General features: G+C 49.9%; 1 protein-coding gene across 1 annotated transcript; it reads right to left on the bottom strand.

Moving 5' to 3' along the window:
• Positions 1-1,004: 1,004 nt before the first annotated feature.
• On the bottom strand, positions 1,005-11,472 carry PCDH12 (protocadherin 12). The gene is made up of 4 exons (XM_060253582.1): positions 8,579-11,472; positions 6,069-6,166; positions 4,849-4,961; positions 1,005-1,406 (listed from the first exon to the last, which is right to left on the bottom strand). Exons 1-4 carry the CDS (start codon positions 11,321-11,323, stop codon positions 1,021-1,023), a joined length of 3,342 nt encoding a protein of 1,113 aa, XP_060109565.1. The 5' UTR covers positions 11,324-11,472; the 3' UTR covers positions 1,005-1,020.
• Between the last annotated feature and the right edge of the window lie 2,442 nt (positions 11,473-13,914).

Raw genomic sequence — 13,914 nt, forward strand, 5'->3', positions numbered from 1 at the left:
ATGTCTCTCCCGTGCTCCTGAGAAGACAATTCAGCAAGATGGCCAGGCTTATCTCCCTGCCACCAGCTGGGCAGCTTTCTTGCCGTCCTCAGCAGCAAGGGCCTTAGAAGTCCCTCTCCCAATGTCATCCACCTGCTTCTCATCACTGCATCATAGACTGAGGTGGGGGGGGAGTCGTCATGTTAGAACATAAACAGAGTGACATGCAGAATTTTGGTCTGAGCGTCTTACTATGAAAAAATACGTACTCAAGCAGCTGTTTCGAGATGTCATTGTTCTACAGCAGAAAGTTGCAAAGAGATGGGGACGGGGAGCACCTGCGGAAGGCTCAGAGTCTGACCGAGAGGTAGAGTTGCCGGGTCCCTCCTGCCAACCAGCGGGGGATGGGAGAGACATGTAAGGAGAAAGAGAAAGGCTTGGCCTCGTCCAGGAAGCGATGTCATCATGCCAGCACCATCTGGGTGACACTCTGAAATGTGGGCAAAAGCTCTATGCTAAAACAAGCTTCTACGTAGAGGTTTTGCCCAAATACCAGAGCATTGCCCAGATGTCGCTGGTGTCATGACATCATTTCCAATGTGATGCCAGCAGTAAGGCCTCGGCAAGTCCTCACCCCCACCCCGTTGACCAGCTGATGAGGTCAGAGGCTCAGAGTCTGTCCAAGAGACTGCATTTCTTTGCTTGACAGCGCAGCAGGCCTGCTGCTGCTCCTGTTGGGAGGCGATCAGTTCCGCAGTCCGGATGGCTTAATGTAGTCCCAGCATTAATAGTAGGGTTTGTTTTTTTCCTGCTTCAGAAGAGAGGGCAGATAGAACCCTTCTGGGCCTGCCATTTCATGTTGTAAAGACAGAGTCGCCAAGGTAGGGTCAAGGCTCCCGGCTACTTGGTGGTGGTGAAGACATGAAGTGTGCGTAAGATCTGCTCCCTCTTGACTCTGTCTCTGCGCTGCTGGGAGCCTCCAACAAGCCTGGTGCGTGCTCTTCCTTCATACCTCCAAGCCAGTGTGTGCTCTTCCTCCCTTCATACCTCCAGGCCAGTGCCTGTCTCCTTGCTGCCTGCTGCCTCCACCCCGCCCGCCTCCAGCTCTAAGGTCCGACGACGCACAGAGAGTTGCTGCCAGAGCTCCAAGGAGACGTCTGCCTGGGAGTTGGCCTTCTGAGACAGAATCATCTCCAGCAGAGTGCTCATCTCCGAGAGGAAGGTGTTCGCCAGCTGCGGTTCCTCCCCAGCAGCTTTGCCAAAGGTCGCAAAAGTGCGTGGTTCGTCTCTGCCCGTGGCTTCCTGGCTGGGAGGAAACTGCTGAGCGCTTGGGGAAACGACATTCACCTTGTAATCAGTTGAGAGGGGAAGGGACAACCTGGCCATCCAGGCGGGATCGGCTTCCGTTAGCTGGTCCGGGTCCAGCCCTAAAGCAAATGAGGGGGGAGAATAAAGGAAATTAATTAGGAGCCTTGGAAGGATCAGCCTGGGGCTGTGCAACTTTTGGTACTAGGTGTAATGATTTGAATTATATGTGTGCGTTCCTTTAATTGTTGGTAAGCTGCAGTTGCGAAAGGGAATGAATGAGTGAGGTGACTGGTTGGTGACTGAAGGGCTTTTCACACTAATGGAAACTGGAAGGGAATCAGTGTTGTGCTGCCCTGGAGTAATCGGGGACAGAGATGGGAGTTTCAAACATGATTTCCTTTGCAGTTGGGTTCTGTGTCTGAAGCAAGCCATTTCACACTGTTCCACTTTTATCTCACTTCCAGGAGTGCCAGCTATTTTTGTGCCCTTTTTAAAAAAAATATTGGGCTAAGAGCGCTACAGCACTATAACGAAGTATCAAAACAATGAAGCAGCACCAGCATTGGGCTCCACTGAGATGCCCGAGATTGTTGCTGTTGACACTTGGTAACAAGTACCCCACTGGATACACAGTTCAAGTGGGAGATCAGGGCACCAGGCATTGGTCTGTCACCTGTGGCTAACCCTTCCATGACCACATGGTTTGTGTATGAGACTACTGTTCTAGTTAGTTCTATTGTTTTAGTAGTCAAGGTCTCTTATCAAGATAGTGCAGGTGATGGTCACTACCACTCCTGCTTTGACCAAAGTGCTTCTGCCCATCTATCTATGAGGAGGAATGGTGGAAGAGGAGGAGGACAGCAACTACAACTGATGTGCCAGCCTCGAGCCTTGCGCCCTCCAAGTGCATCTATGCGGGCACAGTAACCAATCACTGCTACCCACACAATTCCTCGACACTGGTTGGTGAAATCACAGAGCAAGGACCGGTGGAACAGCGATGTTATGGGCGCCTGGATTGACAAAGACTGGCTCCAGAGTTTTAGGATGTCTCGGGCAACTTTCTTTGGACTTGTTGGCACCCTGAGGCGCTGTTTGGAGTGGCAGGACACACACATGAGGATTTCGATTCCAGTGGAGAAAAGAATAAACTGGACAAACCACTCATCAACAAACCCACGGAAATCTGTGGTTACCTCCCCCCACACACACACATTTATACCTGCTGCAGCTTGGCACAAGTCACTTTCCAGCCAATAGCCTGTGGGCACGGATGGGTGCACATCAGACTAGGTTAGCAACATCTTTCTCACCAATCACTGTTGGTCTGATCTCCCACCTAAACCTGCTGTCCTATGGGCAACTTCTTTTCAGGTGGCAACAGCCCCCCCCCCCTCCCATATGCGTGCCTCATACCTAGAAACCCATCACTTTCCCCAGATTCCCATGTGGTAGCAACAGGTAACAGACCAATGCTTGGTGCCCTGATCTCCTGCTTGAACTGTGTATCCAAGTCTCAACAGCAGTCTCAGGCATCTCAATGGAGCCCAGGCAAAAATAGGGCATGAAAACAGCCGGCGCTCCCGGAATCGCTATGGGGCATTTCACACAATGTACCATAGCAATTTCAACCCGGAAGGAGGGGCTGACAACTGAAGGAAGCTGCTCTTGTTAATAATGACTCAGGCACGCCTCAGGACAGCTGCGGGACTGTGAGAAAATATAACAGTGTTCCAGTAGCAGCCAGTTATTGAATTGGGTCTATCTGAAATGACAGCAAAAACCCGTTACTGTTCAGTAACTGGCCAGCTGCCATACCGGAATACTTAGGCTGTGTGAAAAAGACTTGAGAGAGAGTGGGTGGAGCTAAGAAGTATGTGAGGAGAGAGAAAAGTCCGTCAGCAGTGAATTCTTAGCAGAATTATGGCAGTTAACAGTCGGCAGTCTACAGAGTCTGAGAAGCAGTCTCCTGATTAGAATCCCATATAGTGCTGTGAAAGGCATTAATATTCTAGGGAGGAAAAATAAAATACTTTAGAGGGCATATTGCGGACTAGATAAAGAGTCGGAACCTAATATTGTCAGAGTATTATAGGAGCGTGAGAGACAGAAACTCAGAAAGCTGAGTTAGGAAGAGCAGACCTGAGAGTGAGGAGTGTGTGAAGTGAAAGAGTGACGCCCCAGTCAGATCTTATTTTCACTGAAGAATTAAGCTATAAACATCTTGAAACCAATATGCTTATTGTACAAATAAAGTTTTATTTTGTTTTATATTAACCTGGAATCCTGTGATATCAGATTATAAGAGTTTCATCCTCAGGGTCACATGGTCCAACAAAGGAACCTTAGAGATTGGGCACAATTCAGTGGGGAATGTTATTGCTTTGAATGAAATCCCTGGTGGCAGCGTTACGTACGTTAAGAGGGAAGTGGTGGCAGTCTAGGGTTGCCAAACTCAAGGTACGGCCTGGCGATCTGGAATGGTGACTGATATCCAGTCTACAGAGATCAGTTTCACTGGAGAAAAGGACTGCTTTAGAGTGGAGACTCTAGTATCCTGCTAAATTCCCACCCATCCCTAACCCCTGCTCTCGCTAGGCTCCCCAAATTACCAGGAATTTCCCAACATAATTGGCAACTCTTTGCTTCCAACTGCAGGATTTAGGATGCTCTTTAAAAGGCTTCTGCTCTTACATGGTTTCAGCAACTGATGAAATTTATGCCGGGTTTACTATCTTCCCGCAGGGCATATGAGGCAGAGATGTTCTGCCAGGCATTGAGTTGAGGACAGTGATAGTACAGTAGAGCAGAAGTCCCCAACGACCGGACTGCAGACTAGCACCGGTCCATGGCCTGCTAGCAACCAGGCCACAGATCAAGGCAGAGGCGCCACAGCACCCCAGGCAGTGCAGCCTCAGGCAGGGGTCTTTATAGGGAAGGGGGAGGCAGATTGGCCTGTCGCCTGGCCACCTAGTGGGGAGGTGGCAGAAACAGTCCCAATCTCCCCCCAGTTAAAGACCCCCCGTGGGGGGTAGGGATGGGGTGCGGTCGGGGGGCAGCAAAAACCCCAGCACCGCCACCCCCCTCCCCCACCGGTCCGTGGAAAAATTGTTTTCCACGAAACCAGTCCCTGGTGCCAAAAAGGTTGGGAGCCACTGCAGTAGATCTCCTATTTTCTCCACCCTCTGCAACCCCTCCCCCCTAATCTGCCTTTGGAAATATTTTTTTTCTGCCATCTCAGGAATTGTATTGTTTTAATTGTATTTTCAATTTTTAACTGAATTGTTTATTCTCTCTCTCTTTTTCGGTAAGTCGCCCTGAGCCCTGCCTGCAGAGAAAAGCGACTCAGAAATCTAATTTAATAAAACTAATGGGAGGCATCCAGAGTTAGACTTAGAGACTGAGAGTTGGGTTCAGCCCTTGGAGAAGGCGGCTGGCCAACCCATGCCTTTATTTCCTTTGTTATGGCAAGGCTGGGCACAGGGTAACCCCATAAGACCCAGCTGACTCCAGAGCCTTTGCACCATTGCAAGGGAAGGCCCATGAGCGTGCCTGTCTCACCTGATGGAGAATCCAGGAGGTTCTCCAGCTCCTCTCCCAACAGTGCGAAGTCGTGATGCTTGCTGCCGCAACCCTTCTTGGTAGTGAGTCCCTCAGCATGTGGGCTGGTGTTCCTGTGAGAAGAAGGAGCTTCAAAGAATCCAGACTGGGCCATCAGCACCCATCAATGGAGCAACCAGACCACCTTCTTGCTTTGTTTACCCATCCCCCATCACCTCAGATCCCTGCAACTCCCATGTGCTGGGCAACATTTATGGGTCGTGCCCTAGCATGAAATACACTCCCCACTATTTGCAAAGCTGTTGTGATCAGAGCACTTCCTTTTCTTTTGCAGCTGTGCCAGGGTTTTGATCAAGTCCTTGGGGCTGACTTACACTAGAAGACTTCCTTTACCCGAAGGAGTCTCAAAGTGGTACAGTCACCTTTCCTTCCTCTCCCCACAAGGGTCAGGTGGGGATGAGAGAATTCTGGGAGAATTGTGACTGGCCCAAGGCCACCCAGCAGACTTCAGTAGGGAATCAAACCCGGTTCTCCAGATTAGAGTCCACCACTCTTAGCCACTGCACCACACTGGCTCTCACAAACACATAACGTGGCTTGGTTCTCAACATTTTAAAGGAATGTGTGAATTGACTGCATTGAAACACTGCTGCGTTCAGGGCCAGCGTGACTGGTTAAGGTAGCTGAGCAATTTTTGGGCTTCTTGTTGGCCTGGCAGAGGGCCCATTGCTGACTGGAGATGGTACAAGCCTTAATTACCATCTTTTAGGAAGATCCAAAGATGATGTGCATAAATAGCCAAGTGAGGTGGAGGGGAGGGGTGGAAATGGCCTTTTTGAATGCTCAAGTCCAAGTCAGCTCTGATGGATAAGAACTAGCCTGCCTGCAACAATAAAGAGGAAGCAGCCACCTTCCCATCCACATCTTTGCTTCAATAGAAGAAGCATGCCTTGGTTGCTTCAGAAGAAATGCCACAGCCTCGGGCATCTATAGTGAGTGAGATTTGAACACAGGGTTTCCTGGTTCCTGACCTCTCTGCTTTGGCTTTTCTGCTGACACTTTGCTTGCTTTGTGTCAGTGTGCCAGGACCCCAGGAGCAGGGACGGCACAAAGGCAGAAGCCAGGCACGGAGGTAGTGACCCTTTCTCAGTTCTGAAGGTGAGTGCCTAGCTGCCGATCAGTTTTACCTGGCTGAGGCCTGCAGCCTTCGTGAGACTCACCTGCAGCAGGCATGCTTTGCTGTGTATTTGTTGCCTTTGTGGTTGGGCTTGGGCTGCACTTGGCCCTGGTGCAGAAGAGACAGCAGCTGCGAAATTTGCTGCAAGACAGGAAGAGCGGGTCACTGCAAACAATTCCTACCAAAGCTGCTTCCTAGCAGGATATCCTCATTCCGCCCCCTCCCCACAGCACCATTTGGGCTATTTATAATGTCTGATGTTCTTCCTCACTCTCTGCTGTGTGGGGGGGGGGGGGTGAATCAACCTCCCCCATCAGCTTTCCCCAGCCAGACACCACATATCCTTTCATATCCACACCAACAGAAGAAGACTGCAGATTTATACCCTGCCTTTCAGAGACTCAGCAGCTTACAATCTCCTATATCTTCTCCCCCCACAAAAAACACCCTGCGAGGTGGGTGGGGCTGAGAGAGCTCTCACAGCAGCTGCCCTTTCAAGGACAACTCCTGTGATAGCTAGGGTTGCCAATCCCCAGGTGGGGGCAGGGGATCCCCTGGTTTGGAGGCCCTCCCCCCACTTCAGGGTCATCAGAAAGCGGGGGGAGGGGAGGGAAATATCTGCTGGGAACTTTATTATTCCCTATGGAGATATATTCCAATAGGAAATAATGGAGAATGGATCCGCAGGTATCTGGGGCTTTGGGGGGGGCTGTTTTTTGAGGTAGAGGCCCCAAATTTGCAGCGTAGCATCTGGTGCCTCTCCCCAAAATACCCTCCAAGTTTCAAAAAGATTGGACAAGGGGGTCCAATTCTATGTGCCCCAAAAGAAGGTGCCCCTATCCTTCATTATTTCCTACGGAAGGAAGGCATTTAAAAAAAGTGTTCAGTCCCTTGAAATGTGATGGCCAGAACTCCCTTTGGAGTTCAATTATGCTTGTCATACCCTTGTTCCTGGCTCCACCCCCAAAGTCTCCTGGCTCCACCCCCAAAGTACCCAGATATTTCTTTAATTGGACTTGGCAACCCTAGTGATAGCTAAGGCCATTCCAGCAGCTATAAGTGAAGGAGTGGGGAATCAAACCCGGTTCTCCCAGATAAGAATCTGCACACTTAACCACTGCACCAAACTGGCTCTCTTCATTCTCTAGATTTCACAAATCCTACAATGTTACACCAACAACAAATAATTTAGCAACAGATATCTTAAAAGTTATTAAGATGGCAGTGAACTTGTTCATTTGAGCTTTTCCCTCCCCATAGTTGCAAGCATCCAAGAAAGAACTTTGTTAAACGTACCAGCCCTCCACAGATAACGAAATCTTTTAAGCCCCTGAAGCCGCATCATTCTCAGCACCCTCCACTAAACAGTGTAAAGATGCACCTTCATAGTACAGGCTCCCAATTCCTTCGCTCCCTGCCATATAAATTCACAAGGAGCACACTACATCCTGGGAAACAATGCAGTTATAAAAATCTGTAACAGGAGTTGCTCCTGGACTGAGGAAGGATTTGTTGAATCTAGAGAATGAATTTAAGTAGCAGTGGTGTAGAAAAGCTGCCTAGAAACAGATTCCCCTGCTGCTTATTCTTACTAGTCGGGTACACTGCTCCTGCAGCTGGCTGCTTTACAGTCAGCCAGAACTGGATTAACCATTAGGCCAAGTAGGCACCGGCCTATGGGTCCCCACACCTTTAGGGGCCCCGGGTCAGCTTTCCCCCCATTTCCCCCCTGCTTGCAGCCCTCCCAGCCTGCACACACAGACGGCAACTGAGGTGCTCTTTGCCCGACTTGCCTGGTGCAGCTGCTGCTGGCGTTGTTACCAAGTTTGCCTCTCTCTGCCTCTCCCCTGCAGCTTTGTCAAAGGGGCTTTGTCAAAGGTTGCAGCAGGGACCATGGGCGGTGGGGCAGGTGCTCAGACTCTGAGATAATTGGCAAGGGGGCCCCCCAAGATTTCGACCACCTATGGGACTCCACAGGGTGTAATCCAGCACTGTTTACAGTGGGTCAATTCCAAGGCTGTGGTGGGGAACCACCACCCCCCCCAATTCTCCTCTAACCATATTCAACAGGCAGCACTTAATGAGGGCAAGCTAGACGGAGGGAAATAAAAAGCTCACTGACTTCACTAACCTCACCCCCACCCAATGCATGCATTTGCTGGCATGTGACATTCTGTCTCGGAAAACATAATTATTTTGTGTGAAAAAGAACATATTACACAATGTAAATCCACCATCAACCTCAAAAATTCCTTTTATATCCCTATCTAGGTCCCCTCTGGCCATCATGGGGGGTTGGGAAATTCCTGGATATTTGGGGGTGGAGCCTGGGAAGGACAGGGACCTCCGTGGGGTACAAGGCCATAGGGTCTACCCTCCCGAGCATCCATTTTCTCCAGGGGAACTGATCTCTGTAGCCTGGGAAAGAGCTGTAATTCTGGGGGATCCCCAGGCTCCACCTGGAGGCTAGCATCCCTACTGCCAAGTTGCCTGGTCCTTTCAAGTTACCCATGGCCCGTCTTTGGAAAACCCCAAACAGCATTCATCGCTTACCTGCACAGGGCCGGAATCCAGTGCCAACTGTCCTGCGGGGCCTTGCTCAGCCAGAGCTGCCATGGAGAGTCTTACCAAGCTCCTCAGGATATGCTGGCGACTGCAGGCCTCCTCTAGACCCGTCTCAGGGCCGGGCCTGCCCTGCTGCTGTGAAGCCGCTTCTGGCAAGAGGTCCTTTGGACAGGAGACGCGTGGGGTTGCCTCCGCAGGCTGCGTGTCTGTCACACTGTGTGCTTTGAACTTGGGAGCGTGAGGAGGTTTGGCAACTTTGAGCACCGCAGGGAGAACAAATCCCTCGCTCTGCTCCGTGAGGACGCTCTGAATTCTCTGGTTCCGGAGGGTCCTATACAGGGTTGGCGTCATGTGGCATGGAATCTCAGAGACATCGTCCCAGGCAGCTTCTGGAGGAGCCTCTAACCAGGGTTTCTCAGCTTCTCCTCGCTGAAACACAGGCACTATGTGGATATCTGATTTTCGAATGGGTTTGAGGGGCTTCTTCGGCTGCTGCTGGCTGTAGGCGTGTTCTGCCTCCCGGCAGTTGTACGTCATGTTGCCGTGTTTCTCCCTTTTACACAGAGACATCGTCAGCGTCATGCTGACCAGGAAGATAGCAAGCAATGCCAGAAGGCAAATCCCTATTACAGCAGAGGAGCTGAGGGGCTGAGACATGGGGGAAGAATCTGGCATGTCTTCCCGGTGTCTGGCAAATGTCACCTTCACCCAGACTCTGGCGCAGAGCGGTTTTTCCCCTCGGTCACTCACAGACACTTCCAGGTCCCATTCATGGCCCACCAGGCCTCTGGCATTGCTGCTGTTCAGATAAACCTGCCCTGAGTGGGGATCCAGGGTGAACAAACCAGCATCGTTGCCGCTCAGCAGGCTGTAAAGCAATGCTCCGTTTAAGCCAGAGTCTGCATCGGTGGCAGAGATCGCAAAGAGCAGGGGACCACTGACTGAGGGGTCAGAATCAGAACCTTTTTCTCCCTCAGACCTCAACACGTGACCAGTGCCCGTGTCCACCAGGACAGTAACAACTGCCCTCCCGCCTTCCACCGGCGGCTCTGTGATAACTGGGAAGTTATCATTCACGTCGAGTACCGTGACCCTGACAGAAACGTTAGAGGACAACTTAGGCCAGCCTGCATCTTCAGCGGTGACAATAAACTCAAAGCCAGCCATCTTTTCAGCATCAAAAGCCGTACGGGTCCAAATCTCCCCAGCGCCGGCATCAATAGCGAGCCACTCTGAAATCCCCACATCTGGGATACTGTAAGTGACTTTCCCATTGAGGCCTGCATCCACATCATAGGCCCTGACTGCCAGCAAAACGGAAGGGGGTATACTGTTCTCAGCAATAGAAACATGGTAGAGATTTGCTTTGAAGCGGGGCACGTTGTCATTGATATCACCAACGTGAACTGTGACATCTCTGGTGGCAGCCAGTGAAGGGGTCCCCCGGTCCTGTGCTAACAAGGTCAGGTTATGCTCTGCCCAGATCTCCCTGTCCAGAGGGGCCTTCGTGAGCAGCATGTAGCTGCTGGGATCGATCCTCCTCAAGGAGAAATGCTCAGTCCCTTGGCTAATAGAGCAATCCACCTTCCCATTATCACCTGCATCTGGGTCAGAGAGAGTCACCAGACCAACAAAGCTGTCTTTAGGCTGAGCTTCTGACACCACGGCTGCCTGCCCAGCCCAGATGACATGAATATCAGGCCAGTTGTCATTGACATCTATAACACGGACCAAAAGCTTACAGTGGGCTGGAATGGGATTCGCTCCGTGGTCTCGGGCTTGTACATCCACCTCATAGGTAGCTTCCTTCTCATAATCCAGCTGCTGCTGCAAGAAGACACGGCCTGTCCGGCTCTCGATAGCAAATGTTCTAAGCGCCTCCACAGGAGTGTGTTTACTGAGGGAATACTCGATCTCTCCATTGGGGCCTTGGTCAGGATCCGTGGCAGTGAGGTTGACCAAAAGAGTCCCCAGCAACGCGTCTTCCCTGATTTCAACAGTCACAGAACTCTGGGTAAATGTCGGGCTGTTATCATTGGAGTCCAACACGGCCACCCTCACAAAGGCGCTCCCGGATCTAGGGGGCTCGCCATGATCGACAGCAGTCACCGTCAAAAGGAAAGAGGAGTAGAGCTCTCTGTCCACTTCTTTCACAACCACAAGCTCCACCTGCTGCGCTCCATCAGAGCCGACGGTTACCTCCAAGGCAAAGTGCTCACTGGGTGACAAGAGGTAGGAACACAGACCGTTTGAGCCAGCGTCAGGGTCGACAGCTCGATCCAAAGGGATTCGTGTCTGTAACAGCACGCTTTCGGATATCTCCAGCTCCAGTGCCATTTGGGTAAACTGAGGCCCGTTGTCATTAATATCCAAGACGTGAACCTCCACGTGGATCAGGGCTAGGTATCTGGCAGCTAGCACGCTGAAGGAGATGATACAGAGGTCTCTATGTGGGCAAAGCTGCTCCCTGTCCAGCCTCCCCAAGGTGCACAGCAAGCCGTCCTGAGAGTCCATCTGTATGGGAAGCAGAGGGGAGGGCTGTAGCAACTGGAAGGATCCTGCAGTCTGGCCATCCTCTGTCCAGCCCAGTTCGTCAGGCAACCTTCCCACCACAGTCCCAGGCTGAGTTTCCTCCAGCACCTGATACTGCACGTTGAAGGTGGTGACTTCTTGACAATCCACCAAAAGAAGGAAAGACCACCACAGAACTGGAACATACAGCACCAGAAACATCCTTCTGAATGTCCACTGTTTTCTCCAGGGAGGCCTTTTCACACAAGAGGTTGTCCAAAAAACTGGCTATTCCAAGATAAGTTTAAAACACCAACAAGACATTGGGGGCCCTTCCTCAAGGCAAGACCCATTCTCCCCACCTTTCCCTTTGCAAGGGACTTCTCTCAGGAACGTTTGCCACAAAAAGCACTGTGCCGGAGGCCAAGTAAGATCTGAGAGCAATGCAGAGATTTCATCCGCTTCCTGCCAGGGCCATTTCCTAGGGAAACCCCACCTACAGGGAAGTGGGGGAGGGACAGGAGACTGGCCGCACAATGCCTGGGTCCAGATGGGCTTGTAAGGGAATCAGGAAAAGGAACAGATTTGTCTACACCCAGACTGAAGGCAAAGCAGAGTCAGACCTGGATACGCCAAAACAAGCAAACCAACACGACCTGCTTGGCACAGATGTCAGCAGTACTTCCAGGGAATGCCAGGTGCCTGGCTTGGCCAGGTGCCCTTAACTGCACTTGGTTATCTCAAGGTCTTCTCAACTGCTCGTCACTGTAGATCAAGCTAGCTGGTGAGCAAAAGTGCAGAAAAGGGCAACTAGAATGATGAAAGGGTTGGAACACTTTCCCTATGAAGAAAGGTTAAAACGCTTGGGGCTCTTTAACTTGGAGAAACGTTGACTGGGGGGTGACATGATAGAGGTTGACAAGTTTATGCATGGGGTAGAGAAAGAAGTACTTTTCTCCCTTTCTCACAATACAAGAACTCGTGGGCATTCGATGAAATTGCTGAGCAGTCGGGTTAGAACGCATAAAAGGAAGTACTTCTTCACCCAAAGGGTGATTAACATGTGGAATTCACTGCCACAGGAGGTGGTGGCGGCTACAAGCATAGCCAGCTTCAAGAGGGGATTGGATGAAAATATGGAGCAGAGGTCCATCAGTGGCTATTAGCCACAGTATATATATGTGTGTGTGTATGTATATATACACACACACACATATATTGGCCACTGTATGACACAGAGTGTTGGACTGGATGGGCCATTGGCTTGATCCAACATGGCTTCTCTTATGTTCTTATGTTCTAAACCAGGGGCAACTAAAAAGAGGGATGGAGCCTGCATTTTAAAAAATGTATTCACATGTCTCATTAAAGTTGGATCTGTTATTTCATAGATCTCTTCTTAGTATCCCCCATACTCTTACCTTTCCCTTCTCTATTGACTATTGACGTGATTCAGCGGGGCTTTTCTTATGTTCTTATAAGCAATGGTAAAGGAGAGGAAACTGGAGTTATCAGTTCAAATCCCTATGTTCCACTCTCTTGACCCTCAGCAAAAGACAATATGCTTAGCTGATTTGGGGACACTGACATCCATGCCATGTTGCTCTTTTTCATTGTCAATTCTACTTTTAAAACCTCCATGCAATATGCAGAAAAGCATTGCAATTTGTGAGTTGTTTACACACACACACCCTGCCATAGAATTATTTTGTTCAGTGCTTTGGCAAAAAACCTCTTTGAGCTGAGGAAGCAAAAAGGGGTTTTGTGATTCATTAAAGGCCAAGAGGTTTCTGGAAGCATGAGCTTTTGTCAGGCTTATACCTCAAAAATAAACTTCTGCTTCACAGGAAGTCCCATAGGTGCCTGAAAATCCTTTTTGCTTTGCTGCGTAAGATGAACAGAGCTGCCTTCCTTGAATTCTTTTAGACCTGAACAAAATTTGAGTCCAGTGGCACCTTTCAGACCAACAAAGTTTAATTACTCCCAACCAATGTTCCCTCTAGGCTACAGTCTTGTGAGCAAAAATTCTATTTTGTGAGCTGCTGGCATTAAAGTTGTGAGCGACTGCATAAATTAAGTGTGCTCTGAGGTCATCCTTCTTGAGCGAAGACAAAAATGTGTGAGTTGGAGGCTAAAAATCTGTGAGCTAATTCACGCTAACTCAGCTTAGAGGGAACACTTGCTCCCAACATTCTTGTGCAAACTCTTTTTTTGGAATACAGCCTGTCCCTCTCTTATTGGGGAACAGAGGGGGGAATGTGCAAAACTACTGTTTTGAGAAAGCTTTTGAGGACCCTCCCTCGTTTGGGATACACTGCTGGGCGGGGTATCGTATCATTAGATTGTTCTTGCACTCTGTAGAATACCTCCAGTTTTCTTTCAGAAATGTCCATTACAAATATTTGTAATAACTAAAATTATCACAAACTGAGGACACATAGGCCACCTGCAGCTACTATGGGATACCAAATCCAGGGCAAAGACCTCAAAACAGATGTAGAGATCCCAGAAGTACGACAAACCCCAGAGTACAGCTAATAGGGCTGTAGAAGAATTAAATCATATATACACTGTTCACACATTCTACACCTAGGGAATAAAGACATGGATTTGCAGACACTGCCACTCACCCTCCTTCTCTCACAAACACACATACAAAACTTCTCTCACAGCCTCCTTATAACCAGTATGGTTTGATGGTTAAAAGCAGCTGGCTTTTATTTGGAGAACCAAGTTTCATTCCGCATTCCTCCACATATGAAGCCTTGGGCCAGTCACTTTTCTCTCAGAATTCTCTCAGCCCCACCCACCTC

This window comes from Heteronotia binoei, chromosome 14, assembly GCF_032191835.1.
Source record: "Heteronotia binoei isolate CCM8104 ecotype False Entrance Well chromosome 14, APGP_CSIRO_Hbin_v1, whole genome shotgun sequence".
In the NCBI taxonomy this organism is placed as follows: Eukaryota; Metazoa; Chordata; class Lepidosauria; order Squamata; family Gekkonidae; genus Heteronotia; species Heteronotia binoei.